The 19,809-nt window shown below is 44.2% G+C and overlaps 1 protein-coding gene and 1 pseudogene across 1 annotated transcript in view; one reads left to right on the forward strand and one right to left on the reverse strand.

The window, feature by feature from the left end:
* The window catches only part of Atrx (ATRX chromatin remodeler), a 142,247-nt gene extending 123,717 nt beyond the window's left edge, over positions 1-18,530 (reverse strand). Inside the window, exon 1 of the mRNA XM_051141285.1 lies at positions 18,260-18,530. Within this exon, the coding sequence (XP_050997242.1) occupies positions 18,260-18,279 (20 nt within the window). The 5' untranslated portion in view covers positions 18,280-18,530. The remainder of the gene's footprint in view (positions 1-18,259) is intronic.
* LOC127184861 (small ubiquitin-related modifier 2-like) lies at positions 9,878-10,225 on the forward strand (annotated as a pseudogene).
* Positions 18,531-19,809: the final 1,279 nt, after the last annotated feature.

Below are 19,809 nucleotides of genomic sequence, written 5' to 3' on the forward strand. Positions count from 1 at the left end.
CATAAGTTGTCTGTTTTCCTCACTTCTCAGTAACCCTTCAAAGCATTCCAATCTGAGTTCCCACAGCTATCACCCCGCTTAAATAAACAGTACAAGGACCAATGAGAGGGCTCAGCAGATAAAGGCATTTGCCACCAGTCTGAAGACCTAAGTTCAGGAGCTGGAGAGATGGCTCAGGGGTTAAGAGCACGGACTGCTCTTGCAGAGGACCTGGGTTCAATTCCCAGAACCAACATAGCAGCTTACAACTGTCTGTAACTCCAGAATCCAGCACCCTCACACAGATGTATATGCAGGCAAAACACAAATGCACATAAAATTAAGTAATTTTTTTTTGAAACAGGGTTTCTCTGTGTAGCCTTGGCAGTCCTGGACTTGCTTTGTAGATCAGGCTGGACACGAAATCACAGAGATCCATCTGCCTCTGTGAGCACTGGGATTACAGGCATGTGCCATCACACCCAGTTAAAAATAAATAATTTTTATAAAAGAGCTCAGTTTACCTGGGGAGGGGGCGAGCACACACCTATAATCCCAGCACTTTGGGAGGCAGAGACAGGCAGATCTCTGGGTTTGAGGCCACCCTGGTCTACAAAGTGAGTCCAGGACAGCCAAGACTACACAGAGAAACCCTGTCTCAAAAAAAAAAATTCAAGCTCAGCTTGAGCAACACATTTAGTCTGAAACATTCAGAAAAACAAGAGAAGAGCAACAAGGCTACTCAACAAGTTCAATTCCTAGGGTACACGTAAAAGCAGGAGAGAACCAGTAACACCAAGCTGTTGTCTGACCTCCATAGGCACACAGTAGGATGCATGTGCTCCCCTAGACCCCACACACAGAGAAAGAGGTACACACATACATACATATGCACAGTAATAAATACAAAACAAGTTCTAGACAGCCAGCACTACAAAGAGAAACCCTGCCTCAGGGGGAAAAAGTGTTTTAAAGGGCTACACATGAGATGATGGCTCAGCAGGTAAGAGTACTTGCTGTGGTTAAGAACATTGGCTGCTCTTCCAGAGGACCTGAGTTTAATCCCTAGCATCCACATCCACTATCTTACAACAACTTGCAATTCCAGTTCTAGGGTACCCAACCCTCTTCTAGTTTCTGTACACATGAGCACACATGTAGCATACACTCAAAATAGAGCCATATATAAAAACAAAAGAGCCAGGCGTGGTGGTACACGCCTTTAGTCCCAGCACTGGGGGGGGGGGGGGGGCGAGGCAGGCAGATCTCTGTGAGCTCAAGGCCAGCTTGGTCTACAAAATGAGTACAAGATGGCCAAGGCTACGCAGAGAAACCCTGTCTCGAAAAAACAAAAAAAAAAAAAAAAAGGGAGTCACGGACAGCCAAGGCTACACAGAGAAACCTTGTCTCAAAAAAATAAAAAAAATAAAAATAAAAATAAACCAAACTCTAAGAATAAAGAAATAAGCCGGGCGCGGTGGTGCACGCCTTTAATCCCAGCACTCGGGAGGCAGAAGCAGGCAGATCGCTGTGAGTTTGAGGCCAGCCTGCTCTACAAAGTGAGTCCAGGACAGCCAAGGCTACACAGAGAAACCCTGTCTCGAAAAACCAAAAAAAAAAAAACAAAACAAAACAAAACAAAAAAACCAAGAATAAAGAAATGAAAAGAGTACTTGCTGCTCTTCCAGAGAACCAGAATTAGATTCCCTGCCCTCACAGCAGGCAGCTCACAAACCCCTGTTACCTCCAGCTTCACTCTCTCCTGGCCACTGCAGGCATCTACCACCCTCCCACACACATGAACACACACTCATACATGTAAAAATAAAGAGAGAGAGAGAGAGAGAGAGAGAGAGAGAGAGAGAGAGAGAGAGAGAGAGAGAGAAACAATATGTACGAAAATATTGTTCTCTATACTGACAGGTCAGCCACTGGTTAGCACAAAGCCCTGGCACCCTGGCCAAGGTTCAATCCCTAGTGTGTACACGTGTGTGCGTGCACGCGCGCAAACACACACACACACACACACAATATTGCATGAAGTCAACAAGACACTGAACTTAAACTCTTGGTGTTCCAGCCTCTACCACCCAAGAGCTTCGATTACAGGCATGTGCCACCAATGCCAACAAAAACACTCATTTGAAGTAAATTTATTTTTTATTTAATTTATTTTTATTTTTTGGTTTTACAAGATAGGGTTTCTCTGAGTAGCCTTGGCTACTTGTAGATCTTTTTCTAACCTTTATTTATTATTATGTATACAATGCTCTGCTTGCATGTACAGCTGCCCGCCAGAAGAGGGCATCAGATCACATTATAGCTGTGAGCTACCATGTGGTTGCTGGGAATTGAACTCAGGACCTCTGGAAAAGCAGTCCATGCTCTTAACCACTGAGCCATCTCTCCAACTCTATGACCTTTTCATATATACATATTTTTATCATATTCATCTCCACTACAGCTCCTGTTCCCTTTCAGTTCCCACCGATACCCTTCATCCTCCAACCTAGTCCCTGTTCTACTTTCCAGCCCCCCTCCCATTCCTCCTCCTCTCTCTCCTCTGCCAAGTCCGTTTCATTACGGTTATTTACAGGATCCTAGGTGAAAGATTATTTATAGCAGTGCAGCCATCTTACCAATGGCTACACACCACTGAAGAACAACATACACAGAAGTAAAAATGAATCTTTTCCTTTCTTTTTGGTTTTTCAAGACAGGGTTTCTCTGTGTAAACTTGGCTGTCCTGGACTCCCTTTGTAGACCAGGCTGGCCTCGAAATCACAGAGATCTGCCTGCCTCTGCCTCCCAAGTGCTGGGATTAAAGGCATGCGCCACCATGCCCGACAACAAATCTTTTTCTAAAACTACAACAGTGATGTTATTTTCTGACGACAGTTCTATCTCACTTCATTTCTTCCAGAGAATTTTAAGATTTTGTTTTATTTCGTTTTGTTTTTGTTTTTCGAGACATTGTTTCTCTGTAGAGCTTTAGCTGTCTTAGACTCACTTTGTATTTGTACACCAGGCTGGCCTCAAACTCAGTGATCTGCCTGCCTCTGCCTCTGAGTTTTCATCACACAGAAGGAAATCCATCTCCTTCTGCCCCGGGTGCTGGGATTGTAGGTGTGGGCCACCAAGGCCGAATTGTTAAACATCTTTGTATGTGTCTGAGTGTTTGCCTGTGTAAGTGCATATGTGTGTGTGTGCATTCTCCTACTTCTAGTTCTTACATTGTGTCTGCCCTGATATTCTCTAAAACTTACAGGAAGTGATACACAAGTCCCGTGTAGGCTGTGCTCTCAACATTCACATATTTTCAGCACTTTTGAAAATTCATGAGTATACAGTTAGCATCACTCACTGTGAAAAGGTGGGGGCGTCTGGCATGAGCACTAATCTGTGGGTATTAAACATAATTATTCAGATGGCAATTTAATGGGCACATCCTAAGAGATTTGTACAAGCACAATGTGAACTCTGGGACCGTGCTCCTATCCATCTTGTTCAGTGTACTTAGAACATTTTCTGGCATTTAGATAATAATCAGTACTAATACAAGAAATTAAGTCCGACACTAATCTGCTTTACAGCCATTAAATTTTTTGACTTTTACAATACTCCTAAAATATCTGATGAATCAGTACTTTTGACAGGATAAAAATCACAGTAAGCCCAAAAATTGAACAAGTGAGCCGAGTATGGCAGCACACACCTTTAATTCCAGCACTTGGAGGCAAAGGCAGGCGGATCTCTACGAGTTCTTGAGTTGAGGCCAGCCTGGTCTACAAAGCAAGTCCAGGACAACCAAGGCCAAGGCTACACAAGAGAAATCCTGTCTCATAAAACCAAAAATAAAATAAAATAAAAAAATAACAACCAACAAAAGATTGGAGGTGTCATTTTCTTCAGTGATAGAGCTACTAGTAAGTTGCCTGTGTGCCAGTAAAGAGTTCACATCCAACTACCAGGTGCGAAACAAACCCTTAATCCTAGCACTTAGGAGGAAGAGGCAGGCAGAGCTCCAAGGGGCCAGCCTGGTCTACAAAGCAAGTTCCAAGCCAGCCAGGATTATAATGAGATCCTGTATAAAAAGTAAAATAAAACAAAATTAGCAGTCCATGAAAATGTGTGCAATCAACATCAGAACTCATAAGAAACAGTGAGATTAAAAGTACAACACTCAAAAACACCTACCAGAGAGTCAAGCATATTAGTGCACACCTGCAACCCTGACACTCAGAAAACTGAGGAAGAGAACAATATGCCCAGAGCTATTCTTTACTACATGCAAGATCAAGGCCAGCCTTGGCCACCTAAAACCCTGTATCAAAACCAAAAGAAAAATTACAAGAAAATACGGTATGTGGAGGCTTATGCCTATAATCTCAGCACTGGGAGTGGAAGATGATAAAGCAGGTAGCCTGGACAACAGAGTGAGAACCTGTCTAAATAAACAAACAATCTAGGAGTGAAAGGTGATGAAGAAGGGAGGCTGGACTACACAGTGACACAGGAAGGGAGGGAGGGAGGGACTATAGAATGGACAGACAATAGCAGTTTTTTTCCTTTATCTTTTGTATATAGTGTTTTGCCTATTTGTATGTCTAGGCACCACACTTGAGCAATGCTGCAGAAGCCAGAAGATGAGCCGGGCGTAGTGGCGCACACCTTTAATTCCAGCACTCGGGAGGCAGAGGCAGGCGGATCGGATCGCTGTGAGTTCGAGGCCAGCCTGGTCTACAAAGTGAGTCCAGGATGGCCAAGGCTACACAGAGAAACCCTGTCTCAAAAAAAAAAAAAAAAAAAAAGCCAGAAGATGGCAAACCAGGGGTTACAATGAGTTGGGATGTGGGTGCTGGGAATTGAACCTGGCTCCTCTGGAAAAACAGCCAGTGCTCTTAACAACAGATCCATCACTCCAGCCTCCAAATAATAGCAATTTAACACAATTTACACATGATCCAGAAATGCACAAACACAGTACACATGACACTTTGCCTTGAAAAGAGACCTGGAATTTGCTTGTGGAAGTGGGCTTCAGAAAAGCTGCTTTCCGAAGCCCGGTGTGGCAGCATATGCCATCTTAGCACTCACAAGAAGCTAATACAAGAGGGTAGTATTGAGTGTAAGGCCAGAACAGGCTTTCCAAGGGGAGATTCAGGCCTTTTTGCCCTACAAAGACAGTCTCAAACATCTGCAGCTTATGAATTATTGTGAAATGATAGAAGGCAGGCTATGGAATTTGAATGGAAACTGTTAACCAATGCAGTTAGGTGTGGCTCCTATCATGGTGAACCAAGGTAGCAGATAAATGTTTGGCATGAATACATGTTTATACAAGCCTTTTTTATGCAACTCTCCTCAGCTGGGTGTGGTTTTCCTGCATTTACCTAGTGTAGAAATCAGTGGACTTTCTATAAAGGCCAGAGAACACTTCCTTTAGGCTTTGTAAACCAGAAGGGGCAACTATTCAACTCTGCAACAGTTGGTAGTTTGCTACCAAAGCAGCCAGGTGGCATTCACAAATGGGCTTGGGTGTTACAGTAAAACTTTACAAAAAAAGGGCTCCAAACTGGTAGCTAGATCACAATTTTGTTGACCCCTGAGTCTGCAGAGGAAATCCTGAATAAGCAAATGTCAAATTTCAAATTCTGCTTTATGCTCAAACAGTTCTTTGATGTATCAATCTTTTGAAGAAAATTAAGAGGCACATTTTCAAAACAAGCATCAAAATTAAATTTGGAACCTATCAAATAAATCAGAACAGGTTTAATATAAACAAAACAGCTGGTATTACTTTGAATTTTTTTCTTTTCTTTTTTTTTTTTTTTCTTGGTTTTGTTTTTGGAAACAGGGTTTCTCTGTGTAGCCTTGGCTCTCATGGAATCCACTTTGTACACCAGGCTGGCCTCGAACTCACAGAGATCCACTTACCTCTGCCTCCTAAGCGCTAGGAATAAAAGCGGGTGCCACCATGCCCAGCTTGAAACTAGTTTTTTTTTTTAAGATTTATTTATTTATTATTGTGTACACAGTGTTTCACCTGCAGGCCAGAGAGAGCACCAGATCCCATTATAGATGGCTGTGAGCCACCATGTGGTTGCTGGGAATTGAACTCAGGACCTTTGGAAGAGCAGCCAGACCTCTTAACCTCTGAGCCATCTCTCCAGCCCCTTGGAACTAGTTTTGTTTTTTGGTTTTTTTGGTTTTTTTTTTTTTTTTGGTTTTTTGAGACAGAGTTTCTCTGTGTAGCCTTGGCCATCCTGGACTCACTTTGTAGACTAGGCTGGCCTCGAACGCACAGTGATACACCTGCCTCTGCCTCCCGAGTGCTGGGATTAAAGGCGTGCGCCACCACGCCCGGCTTGAAACTAGTTTTTATTTTACATTACTTTGTCGTGTTGGGTCCAGCCCAAGACCTTACTTAAATATGCTGGAAACAACTTCCATGCCTCTATCGTTTAGAAGTCCAAAATTACCCATGAGTCAAGTGGTCACTTCAAATGATCACAATAAAGACAACTAGTGCTATATTTGAATCATAGTTGATTAAAACCTATGCTGATGTTTTGAAAAAGGTAATACTTCTTTTAGTAGCTGTGAAATGAGATCATCCGACCCATTCACAAGAGCAGAATGTTTATAAAATCACAAGCCACAAAACTAAGATGCAGCCGGGCAGTGGTGGCGCGCACCTTTAATCCCAGCACTCGAGAGGCAGAGGCAGGTGGATCATGTGAGTTTGAGGCCAGCCTGGTCTACAAAGTGAGTCCAGGACAGCCAAGGCTACACAGAGAAACCCTGTCTCAAAAAACGATAAAAAAAAAAAAACTAAGATGCAGACTGTACACCAGTTCAACAATATTTGCCCATAAGTTAAAGAAAGTCTAAGGTGACCTTCTTCCAAATAGAAAATTCAAACATATACATCTGCTGGTAGCGGTGGTGGTGGTTTGATTTGGTTTGGTTCAGTTCTGATTTTACTTTGCTCAAACTGACATTCTGCCTATCTGAACTGCTCTCACAGTCTCAGTCTTGTCAAAATTGTGCCCCTCCTCTAAGGACCAGATTGAAGTATCTATCTATATTTCTTGCTTCCCATCAGAAATGTCTTTCCAGTAGGTTGGTGTAGTGATGCACACCTATAATCCAGCACTCAAGAGGCTGAGGCAAAATTACTGCAAATTAGAGGTCAGCTACAAAGTAACACCCTATCCCAAAAGAAGAGAAAAGGGAGAGAAATAGGCAGCAACAGGAGTAGCAGAAAAAAGGGTGCAGGGAATAAAATGCCTTCTTGGGCTTGAAGTGTTTGTTAGTCCAACATAGGGTGCATACTTAGCATAGCCACAGCACTACAAAAACTGGGAGTGGGGGAGCTCCCTACTTCCACAGTAACACTTGTACAGCATTTTAAAATATTTAATTTTTTATGTACATGAGTAATCTGTCTACATGCACATCAGAAAAGGCAATCAGATCCCTTTACAGATGGTTGTAAGCCACCATGTCTTGGCTGGGAATTGAACTTGGGACCTCTGGAAGAGCAGCTAGTGCTTTTAACCACTGAGCCATTTCTCCAGCCCTTGTATAGCATTTTGATCCCCTTTTTTGTTTTTTGGTTTTTTTTTTTTCGAGACAGGGTTTCTCTGTGTAGCCTTGGCTGTCCTGGACTCACTTTGTAGACCAGGCTGGCCCTGAACTCACAACTATCCGCCTGCCTTTGCCTCCCGAGTGCTGGGATTAAAGGCGTGTGCTACCACGCCCAGCCTTGATCCCCTTTTTTAACTTGCTCCAAATATTTATGTATGTTATACTTCTTCTACTATGTGTAAAATAAGACTAATTGTTAATCGTACTAATCTTTCCACCTAGATTGCTCTCTCACAGTCAAATCTTAGATGTCAACACATTCAAAACTCAACAGAAAGCTAGATTCGTGGCCCATGCCTGGAATCCATCAGGAGTTAAAAGCCAACCTCTACAAGTTCAAGGCCAACCTAGATATGAGATTCTGACTTATTAGACTCAATGGCAACCCCGTCTAGTCTGTGAAACTTTACTAGACATCTCCAAAATCAGCATTCCCTCCATTTCTGATCCCTAGCAGAGCCAATACTGTCACTCTTTCAGTGATCCTCTGGAATGGATTCCATACTCACCTGTCTCCCTCAAGAATATCTACCAGGGCAGCAATGGTTTTGTTTTTACATTTATCTGGGAGGCAGCATGTGCTACAGTACACGGGGAGGCTTGTGGGCCAGTTCTCTCCTTCCCACCATGTGTGTCTCAGGGACAAATCTCATACATGGCAATAAACACCTTTACCTGCTGAGCCATCTTGCTGAGTAAAGGTGAAGTGTGAGGGGTTGGGGGGGGAATAGAAACACATCAATTTTGTCACCTTTTACACACACTAACAGTGCTCAGCTGTGTTCATTGACACTCAAATATTAGGGCAACTAACAGAGCATTCTCCCAAAATATAGGGTAGTTTACTGATATGCCAACACTACTATCATACCAATAATACCCTAAACAAAACTTATGAGGAACAAAAAAAAAAAATAGCTGGACTATAGATACCAGGAACAGGAACAGGACTAGCTATTTTAAGCCAAAACTGACTTCTCAAGTCAGAATGTGAAAACAGAAGCTACAGGCCAAATCTTCAGCAAAATGCTTGTTCTTCCCAATAAGTGGCTGCACTTGTATGTATACATAACACATAGCAAGAAAGTAGCTGTAGGATTGAAGAGATGGCTCAGAGGTTAAGAGCGCTGGCTATTCTTTCTCCTCCCTCTCCTTCCTTCTCTCCGCCCTCTCCCCTCCCTCTCCCCATCTCCCCACCCTCCGACTTCTCCTTGCCCTCGCCCCGCCCTCGCCCTGCCTTCTCTCCGCCCTTGTCTGCCCTCGCCCCAACTTCTCCCTGCCCACACCCCACCTCCTCCCTCCCTCTCTCCGCACTCTCCCCACTACCCTATCATTTTGACAGCGTTCACTCAGTTGAAATATAAACACACAGTTGAAATACAAACACTGCCCAGATAATGAGTTACCATTCAATTTATCCACCTGTTTGGTAACCATCACCTTACCAGACACTTTCTAAGGCATTAACTAACATCTCTCAATTCAGACAACTTCTACTTTTAAGACTAGCCAGTATGGTGGCACATGCATTTAATCCCAGCATTTGGAAGGCAAGAGGCGGATCTCTGTGACTTTAAATCCAGCCTTTTTCGATCAAGTTTCAAGCCATCCAGGGTTACACACCTTGTCTAAAATGGGGATGGGGTTAGAGAGGTGGCTCATTGATTAAAAGCATCATCATATATTTTTTCAGAAGACCTCACTTCAAATCCCAGCACCCACAGCCGGTGGCCCATAGTCACTTCTAACTTCAGTTTCACTGTGATCCAACACCTCTGGCCTATGTAGGTCCCAACATAGCAAACACCCACTGTCATACACACAAATGCACATTATTAAAAATAAATATAGGCTGGGAGGTGGTGGCATATACCTTTAATCCCAGCCCTCGGGAGGCAGAAGGTTCCGAAAGCCTCTCTGAGTAACTACTGACCCTCCAGGCCTTGAAAGTGAGTCCTGGCCCAGTGAAGAAAGGAAGTCATGAAAGGTGGATGCTACTGGAGGTATCAAGTACCACGCTAGGTCTGGGCTTTAGCACAATGCAGCTGTGCTGTCACCATGACAACTTCATCCTGGAATGGATTAGAGGGGAACAAGACATTGAATGAGAACCACAGTTTAAGATTCTAGCGAAGAGGTAATTAAGGCCTATGCTAACACAGAAGGCTTCAGTGCTGAGAGCCAAAATAAATAAATAAATAAAACGATAATAACAAAAAGTTAGGTTTGGTGGTCTGCTGGTACCACCTCCTTCTGCTAGTGCTGATGCTGCTTGTGTGTTACTTCAGTGTGGACCTGAGCCTTTTCTGTGAGGTGGTTCTCCCCATGGCAGACGAGAAAGCCATGGAAGGAGTCAAGCCTGAGAAGAACAATTATATTAACCTGAAGGTGGTCTGGGGCAGTGTGGTTCTGTGGTACAGTGAGAAATTAAGAGGCCTACACCTCTCATCAACAGCAGAGTTTATAAGTGTGGCAGAGCGGCTTCTGGTCTAATGAATAATCAATCAATGAAACAGACAGAACTGCACAGTTGGAAATAGAGGATGAACATAGGATTGACTCATTCCAGCAGCAGACAGGAGCTGTCTACTAAAAAGGAACCTGCTACTTTATTTATTCCAGAATATACTCTCCAACAGAAAGCCAAAATTTGGCCCCACCACGTTCTGACAGCAATTTCCTCTATTATTTCATTCCCCATGCCCATTCCTTTATTGTACATAAAGTAATTGCTGTGTGTGTACAAGCATAATAAACTGCCAATGTTCTGTTTTGGCTGGCTGACGTCAAATGGAGATAGTCTGGAAGAAGGTACTGGCTCTAGGAAAATATCCCATTGATCCATCAGTGGCAGGCTCTTATCTTTATATTCCAGTAACAAGTGAATCCAGCAGGGCTGGGGAGGTGGCTGAGAGGTTAAGAGCACTAGCTGTTCTTCCAAAGGTCCTGAGTTCAATTCCCAGGAACAACATGGTGGCTCATGACCATCTATAATGTGTTCTGGTGCCCTCTTCTGGCATGTAGGTGTACATGGAGAAAAAGCACTCATATACATAAAATAAATGAAACCAGCAACTTAAAATTCCTTGTGCGTCATACTCTGGTGCCTCACATTTGACCATGTCCCCTGGAGGGGGGAGACCTGGTGGCACTCAGAGGAAGGACAGCAGGTTACCAAGAAGAGACTTGATACCCTATGAGCATATACAGGGGGGCGGTAATCCCCCTCAGGAACAGTCATAGGGGAGGGGAATAAGGGGAAAATGGGAGGGAGGGAAGAATGGGAGGATACAAGGGATGGGATAACCATTGAGATGTAACAAGAATAAATTAATAAAAAAAATTTTTTTTAAATTCCTTGTGTGTGAGTCCAGAACAGTCAGGGCTACACAGAGAAACCCTATCTCAAAAAACAAACAAGCAAAAAAAAAAAACCTCCTTGTTCAATAGGAGAAAAAAATTTTGTTGTTTTCAAGACAGGAGTGTGTACAACGGGCGTGGTGGTGCACACCTATAATCCCAGTACTTGGGAGACAAGAGGCAGGTGGATCAATGAGTTTAAAGCCAGCCTGGTCTACAAAGTGAGTCCAGGACAGTCAAGATAACACAGAGAAAGCCTGTCTCAAAAAACTACAAAAATACAAATAAAAAAAACACACAAGACAGGTGTGTGTAGGGGTGTGTGAGTGTGTGTGTGTGTGTGTGTGTGTGTGTGTGTGTGTGTGTGTGTGTGTGTGTGTGTGTGTGTGTGTGTGTGTGTGTGTGTGTAGCCCTGGCTCTCCTAGAACAAGCTCTGTAGACCAAGCTGGCCTGGAACTCACAGACATCAACCTGCCTCTACCTCCCAAGTGCTGGGATTAAAGGTATGCACCACCACAGCCGGGCTGATGTTCTTCTTTGCCATTGTCAAATCAAGGACAAATTTATAACTTTTTAAAATATAGCTGTTACATGTATGGTAATCTATCTTCTAGTAGTGGTAAACTGTTCTCGAAAAAATAAATCAGGGTTGGAGATTCAGCTCAGTAGAGCACTTGCTAGCCAAGTGCAAGGCCCTAGGTTCAGTCCTCAGCTACAAAAGAGAAAAAAGACAAAATAACAAAGAAAAAAATGAATCCAAGACAGTTTTCCTTTAGATTCAAGCATCTTCTTTAAATAAGCTTCATGTTGAAATAATAAAGAAACAAACAAAGGAAGGAAGGAAGGAAGGAAGGAAGGAAGGAAGGAAGGAAGGAAAAAGTAGAAAAGAATAAAACAGAAAAGAAAAGGCTATTATCACTGGGGATGTATTTAAGTGATAGAATGCTTGCCTAGCATACACAAGGCCCTGGGCTGGGTCCCCAAGACTAGATGGAGGGGATAACACATTACTCAACAGTCAGCACTTCAAATAATCAACTGCTCTAAGGATTAGACTGACAAGTTCCATCAAACCTCTCTACCAGCCGGGCGTGGTGGCACACGCCTTTAATCCCAGCACTCGGGAGGCAGAGGCAGGCAGATCGCTGTGAGTTCGAGGCCAGCCTGGTCTACAAAGTGAGTCCAGGATGGCCAAGGCTACACAGAGAAACCCTGTCTCGAAAAACGAAAAAAAAAAAAAAACAACTCTCCACCATCAATTCTCAATACCACAATATTTATATACAAGTTTATTAGTTGGTCAGATGTTCATTTTCCATAATGCCAAAAACGTGAAACAATTCAATGTTTTAAAATAAAACATGGAGATGAGGCAGGTATGTCTTTAATCCCAGCACTGAGGAGGCAGGGGCAGGCAGATCTCTGTGAGTTGGAGGCTAGTCTGATCTACAGAGTCCACGACACCCAGAGCTCTGTTACACAGAGAAACCCGTTTGTCTCAAAAAAAAAAAAAAAAAAAAGAAAGAAAGAAAAAAGACGAAAAACAACAACCAAAACAATAAAATTTTTTAAAAATGGTTAGAGGGGTGTGGTGGCACACACCTTTAATCTCAGCACTTTGGGAGGCAGAGGCAGGTCCATCTCTATGAGTTCAAGGCCAGCCTGGTCTACAGAGCAAGTTCCAGGACAGCCAGGGCTACACCAAAACAAACAAGCAAACAAAGGCATTAATGTCTTGTGGTTAAAGTTCCTGGGGTTGGAGATGGCTCAGCAGTCAAGGGTGCCTTACTTGCTATCCCCAGTACCTTTGTCGCAGCTTACCATTACCTATAACTCCAATTCCAAGAGACCTATCACCCTCTTCTGACTTCCATAGGCACCCAGACAGACACAGACACACAATTTTAAACTAATTAAAGGGCCAGGGGTGATGGCATAGGCCTTTAATCTCAGCACTCAGGAGGCAAAGGCAGGTGGGTCTCTGTGAGTTTGAAGCCAGCCTGTTCTACAAGGTCAGTCCAGGACAGCCAAAGCTACTCATCGAAAAACCAAAAATAATAATTATTATTAAGTATTAATTAATTAATTAAAGGAGCTCAATCCCTGAAGTCAAGAGTGGTGGCCCATACCTATAGTCCCAGCACTTGGGAGGCTGAATCAGGACTACCAACTGAGTTTAAGGCTATCACAGGCCACATACTGAGACTGTCTCAACCAAAAATTAAAACAGAATACAAGCTTAAGTCAAGGCTGGGTAGATTCCCAGCTCCATCCATTACAAGTTATAAAACTTCAATCACATTATGTATGTTTCCTCATCTGCAAAATGGGGAAGAGGAGTAGTATTCTGAAAATTAATCCCAACTATACAAGTTGAGTCTGCAGAGATGGCTCAGCAATTAAAGCTCTTGAAACAAACCGGAGCGTGGTTACCAGCAGCACCCATAGCCAGGTGGTTCCCAACTGCTTGCAACTCCAATTTCAAGGGACCCAACACCCTCTTGTGGCCTTGTGGTTTGAATAAGAATGGCCCACAAAGGCTCATATATTGGATTGTTAAATTAGGAAATGACTCTCTCCCTCCCTCCCTCCCTCCCTCCAGGTCAAGATAATATCTTTCAGCTCTGCTACTGCTCTAGCACCATGAGAGCAGACATGCTCCCACCATGATAATGGGCTAAGTCTCTGAAAGTATAAACAAGCTCCTATTAAAGGTTTTCTTTTATAAGAGATTCTGTGGTCATAGTGTCTCTTCACAGCAACAGAACAATGACTAAGACAGAAGTTGGTACCAGGGAGATGGAGAGTTAGCTCAGCAGTTAAGAGCACTGCCTTTTCTTCCAGAGGACCTAGGTTCAATTGCCAGCACTCATATGACATCTCACAACTGTCTGTAAGTCCAGTTCCAGGGGAAATGACACCCTCACAGAGACTTACATACAGGTAAAACACCAATGCACATGAAATGTAAATAAAATTTTTAAAAAGGAAGTTAGTCCCTGAGACTGAGTTATTGCTGTGACAGACCTGACCAGGCTACTTGTTAGAGGAATGTGGAAGACTAACTTTGGGGCTTTGAATTAGTGTGGTTATTAGTGATCATTCTTAAGCAGATCTGTAATGAAAAGGAGCAAGCTGGAAAAAGAGAAACACAAAATGTACAGTTTGAGGAGAAAGGGAGCACCAGGAAGTATAATAGCGGTCCTCCAGTGTTCAAGGTGGGAAAAAGTTTTTTTTAAAAACTGATGCTAGCCAGGCGGTGGTGGCTCACGCCTTTAATCCCAGCACTCGGGAGGCAGAAGCAGACGGATCGCTGTGAGTTCGAGGCCAGCTTGGTCTACAAAGTGAGTCCAGGACAGCCAAGGCTACACAGAGAGACCCTATCTCGAAAAAAAAAAAAACCCTGATGCTAAATGGAATAAAGGGAATGGTGCTCTCAGGGCAAAACCCTCACCCTGATAAGCTTCCAACTTGTGAAAAAGAATTGTAAAGCTTAGGAGTGAAGGAAAACATCAACAACAGAAAGCAGATGCAAATGTAATTGAATCAGGGGACCAAGTTCCAGCTCCAGCAAAGCTGCAAAAGTTGGCAGCACTAGCCATGTAAGTGGTTCTGGCTTCAGAGTCAAGGATACAAGAAAGAGGTTATAGAATCTCGTCCAATGACTAGGGAAAGCCACTGAAGCCAGGCAGGAGGCAGAGGTGTCCCTACGTGGAGACCTAGACAGGCAACTGCACGAAGCTGTGAAGATGAAAGCCTTGGAGACCCCAAGATGCTGGAAATGCCAGAGTTGTGGGACACCTGTGAAGAAAAGCTGCAGAGCACGTGTGGAACCAGCCCATTAGAGAAAAGGGTGTCGCAGTTAACAAAGCTGAAAGGACTTAGAGATAGGAAGGTGCTGATGAACTAAACCTCTAAAACTGTAAGCAAGCTCCCAATCAAACGTTTACATCAGAAGAGCTGCTGTGGTCATGGGTTCTCTTCACAGTAATGGAACAAGTGACTAAGACAGGCCTCCTCCAGCACAGTTTCTATGTATACACACATACAAACACATAAACAGAAGTAAGATGCACCTTTAAAAGTAATAAAGTATACAAGTGACCTGGGAGGTTGGCTCAATGGGAAAAAGTGTTTGTTGCCAATACTGAGAACCTGAGTTCTATTCCCAGCACCCACAAGGTAGAAGGGAAGAACACTCAGACCCCTGTAGCTCACGCATCTCATGCATGCATGCACGCACGCACGCACACACATGCACACTAACGTATCTAAAAATTTGTTCATTAAAAAATTTTTGTTCATTATGCAAAGGCAGTAAGTACTCAATTTTAGTTATTATTATCAGTCATCACCAGGATCTTTAAAAAAAATTAAATAAAAATTAAAATTTTTTAAAAACCAGACCCCCCCAAAAAAACAAGACCAGTAATAAATAAACTATGTATAAATATGCATTTCTTCATCCCAAAGAAAGGAAGAGGAGTTTCCTGAGATGGCTGTGTCAAATACTATGTATAGCAGTCCCAGATACTGGAAAACCTGAGACAGGAATTAATGACTAGCCTGGTCAGTTTAGTGAAACTGTTTCAACATAAAATGCAAAAAGAGGGCAGGGCTGGGGGTGCAGCTCAGTTAGAGAGCAGCATGCTCAAAGCTCTGGCTCCAATCCCCAGTCCTGCACCGAGAAGGGCTAGAGAATAACTCAGCTGGAAGCACGCTTGCCTAACATGCACAGAAGTCCTGGGTTCAGTCTCCAGCCCAGCAAAGCCCAGAATACTGGCACCTGTAAAGCGACTGCTGGTAAGTTTATGATCATCCTTTCCTACACAGTACAAAGCCTGTTTGGTTTACATGAGATCCTGTCTCAGAAAAGAAAAGGGGGGCGGGGAGGGGAGAAAAGATGAAAAGCCAAGTGTAACCTATGTATTTTTCCTTTCGAGACAGTCTTAGGATGTTGACCAGGCTGATCTTGAATTTGTGAGATCCTGGATTGTTCTGCCTCTGCCTTCTGACAGGTAGAGGCTACAGCAACACCTATGTTTCCTGTTTGAAGATTTTTAGTTTGGACTCAGGCTGGCTTCAAATCTTTGAGGCTCCAGCTTCACCATTCACAAAGGAGCTACTATGGTTTTTTGTTTTGGTTTGGTTTTTGTTTTTGTTTTTTTTGTGTGGTTTTTTTGTTTGGTTGGTTGGTTGGTTGGTTGGTTTGGTTTTTCAAGACAGGGTTTCCATGTGTAGCCCTGGCTGTCCTGGACTTCCTTTGTAGACCAGGCTGTCCTTAAACTCACAGAGATCCACCTGCCTCTGCCTCCCGAGTGCTGGGATTAAAGGCGTGCGCCACCAGGCCCGGCTGCAACTATGGTTTTAAATACAGACAACTAAATAAGGAACCAAGTAAAATCTAGAGGTCAGATTGAACGGTAATGTAGACCACTCAAATAAATGAACATGACTAACCAACCAATACCACCAAATACCACACACATAAAGATTTTTGTTTTGTTTTGTTTTTCAGGACAGGGTTTCTCTGTGTAATAGCCCTGGCTGTCCTAGAATCACTCTGTAGACCAGGCTGGCCTCGAACTCACAGCGATACACCTACACCTGCCCCTGCCCCTGCGCCTCTCTGCCTCTCTGCCTCTCTGCCTCTCTGCCTCTCTGCCTCTCTGCCTCTCTGCCTCCCTGCCTCCCTGCCTCCCTGCCTCTCTGCCTCTGCCCCCCGGGTGCTGGGATTAAAGGCGTTCACCACCAAGCCGGGCTAAGATTTTTTTTTAACTTGAGCCAATTAACACAAACTCATAAAGCAAAGCAATGATCTTTACACAACTAAGGGCCTATATTTAAAGAACTAAAGTTTATTTTCCCTAAGAGAGCATCTATGTGTTGTTAACCTAGAAAAATAAACTGACCGGCTCGTTCCAAAATTTTAGTCTAAAGTGCTCTAAAACCATGCGGTCCTAGTAGTAACTCAACGGCCCATTTTGCCAACTACAAATGCAATTATGATCTACGCTATCTGTCTTTGATTTTGTTTTGCCACTAGACACCAAGCATGCATCTCATCTGAGTAGAAAAATCACTTAATTACTCTTGGAATGAAAAGTCAAATACCAAACTGCCCCCCCCAAAAAAGCAATGTTTCTACATAAAAGCGGTATACATTTCATATTAACTACCCTAAACTGTCAAAAAGCAAATCAGAGATCCTTGAAAAACGTCAATCTAATAAACCATTGGTAAGCTAGGGCCTGGACACAGCTACCTTTGCAATAAATCTTCTGACGAATCTCTCCATTCCTCGTGGAACAAATAAATAAAAACCTGGTCTAGGTACTTTACGAAATGTGCCCCAAACGCGGGGAAAAAAACAACTTATGTCCCATTAAAAACTGGACTTGGCCAAAAGTAGTATGCCGGGATTCTCAGAAAGCAAAAGCCGGCATTAGCCTCACCGCCCCCCCCCCCTTCCCCACCGCCGCCGGGAAGAATTCCCAAGATACCCTCCGGGAGTTGTAGCGGAAAAAGAAACTAGCGGCTGGAGAGATATGGCTCGGGGGTTAAGAGCACCGTCTGCTCTTCCAAAGGACCTGGGTTCAATTCACAGCAACCACAGGGCACCTCACAACTGTCTGTAACTCCAGTTCTAAGAGATCTGACACTCTCATACCAGTGCATATAAAATTAAATAAATTAAAAAGAAAGAAAGACCCCCTCCACCCCCAAATTCGAAAGCTCTCCTCCGGGAGTCGCAAGAAGCCCTAAGACTTCCCAAGGTAGCAAGCGTTCTAGCAATAGCTGGCTGGTCCCAGAATCTCACTTCCTCCCGCCGCCCCTCCCCCTTCACGCTCCCTCTTCCCCCCCCCCCCGCCTCCTTCCCCCCGAAGCAGTCGCTAGGCCCCAACATTGGGAAGAATGACCGCAAGCGCCCAGCTCCCAGCGGCCCACCCCCACCCCCCGGCTCCTCCGCCACGACGCCGCAGGCACGGAGGCACAAGCCGAGTAGGGGCTCCGGAGTCCGCAGCGGCGGGAGGTGGAGGAGGCCCCGGCAGGACGCAGGCCGCCCCCGACACACACCCCTAGCCCCGACTGGAGCTACCCACCGCGCTCCCCCAGCCCCGCTCACCTAGAGGGGAAACGATGCAGCTGACCGCGAAGCCGCGCGCAGGCCTAGGGCACCTAGCGCACGTCTTTGCAAACACCCCACTCGAGGGGAAGGCGCCCGGGAGCAGAACGCCGGGGCCCGTGACAAGGGCTTGCGTTTTACCTCATGGGCTCAGCGGTCATGTTTTTGGCTCGGACGCCCGCTTGGCTTCGGCAACCTTTGGGTACCGTTCCGCGTTCCCCAGCGCCCGTTACCGAACGAAAAGTACTGGAAGCTTAGTAGTCACCACAGCTGGTGCTGGATCCTCCCCACCGCTCAAAGGCCGCTGCCGCTGCCGCCGCCGCAGGAGCCGCGGAAACAAAGCGACGCCGCCGCCGCCGCCATTTTGTTGGGCCGAGGCTCAGGCAGGAGAATTGGCGCGTCCTCCCTCTTCCTCTTTCCGTCATCTATTGGCTACCTCTGCCAGAGCTCAGTGTCTTATTGGCTACGGAAATTCACCTTCTTTGGGGGCCTGTTGCTAAGGCGGCCGACGTCATTTGATCCCCTCCACCTTTTCATAGAGGGTCCACTTCAGCCCCTGCAGGCCTCTAAGTGTATCTTGACTTTATCCTGAAAATGCTCTCTTAGTTCAACCCTCTTCCATATAATTGGTGAAACAATAGCACCCCATTTACATTATTGAGAATTTACTATATGTCAACCACAATATAGATTCTTTATCTGAATTGTCTCATTCAATGCTTGCACCCTCCAAAGTAGGCAGATCTAACATTTTCTGGGTGAGGAAGCCAAAGTACAAAATCCACATTAAACCGAGCATCCATCCTTGGGAGCTGGGGCAAACACACACCCTTGTGATGTGGTGAACCCAAGGCTTTGTGCATGTTAGGTAAATCCTGTATTGTGAGCTATATCCTTAAACCCACACTCTGAATCATTAATACCTATAGCTATCCAAAATAAGTATTTTCCTTCCTATTTTGTAATGCCCTCGATTTTTCTCCTAAATATTTCATGTGTAATACTCAGCTTGCCAACATGCTTACATGTACGTGCATTTTTGCCTTTTGTAGAAGGGAGTCTAGCTATACAGTTCTGCCTAGGCTGCAGCTCACCTTGAAGACTAGGCTGGCCTCAAACTTGCAGTGACCTTGCTGCCTTCCAAGTGCTTAGAACACAAGTGCACCCAATCATACTTATGGATACTTACATGTGTATGTTCAGCCAGACATTGGCATACAATTCTTTTGATGTTGAACTAATCTGAATTTATCACACAGAGATCAGTCATTACTTCAGTCTAATGTGATGGGAGGCGGGGGTATATTTCACAAACCAACTGATCTAAAACTGTTTTTTTTTTTTTCCCTGATTGCATTCTTCATTCATAATCTCTACAAATCACAAATCAGTTTTCTAGATTTGACGTTTTCAATTTTGTGCCCCCATCTATTCTGCAACGTGTTCATTGTTTTATTTTTGTTTGTTCTTTTTATTGTTTCTGAACTATGCAACAGCTTTGGTCATGCTTAGATGTTAGGGTTGCAGTTTTGTACTAGAACGGCATTTGTATTAGTAATGCGTTCTGACAATTGGACTAGCTTTTTTTTTTCATGCCACCACACCCAGCTTACTAACATACCTTTCTAAAGATTTGGGTTTGGGGGAGGTTTTTTTGTTTTTTGTTTTTTTGTATGTATGTTTAGAGCCTG

This window comes from Acomys russatus, chromosome X, assembly GCF_903995435.1.
Source record: "Acomys russatus chromosome X, mAcoRus1.1, whole genome shotgun sequence".
Lineage (NCBI taxonomy): Eukaryota > Metazoa > Chordata > Mammalia > Rodentia > Muridae > Acomys > Acomys russatus.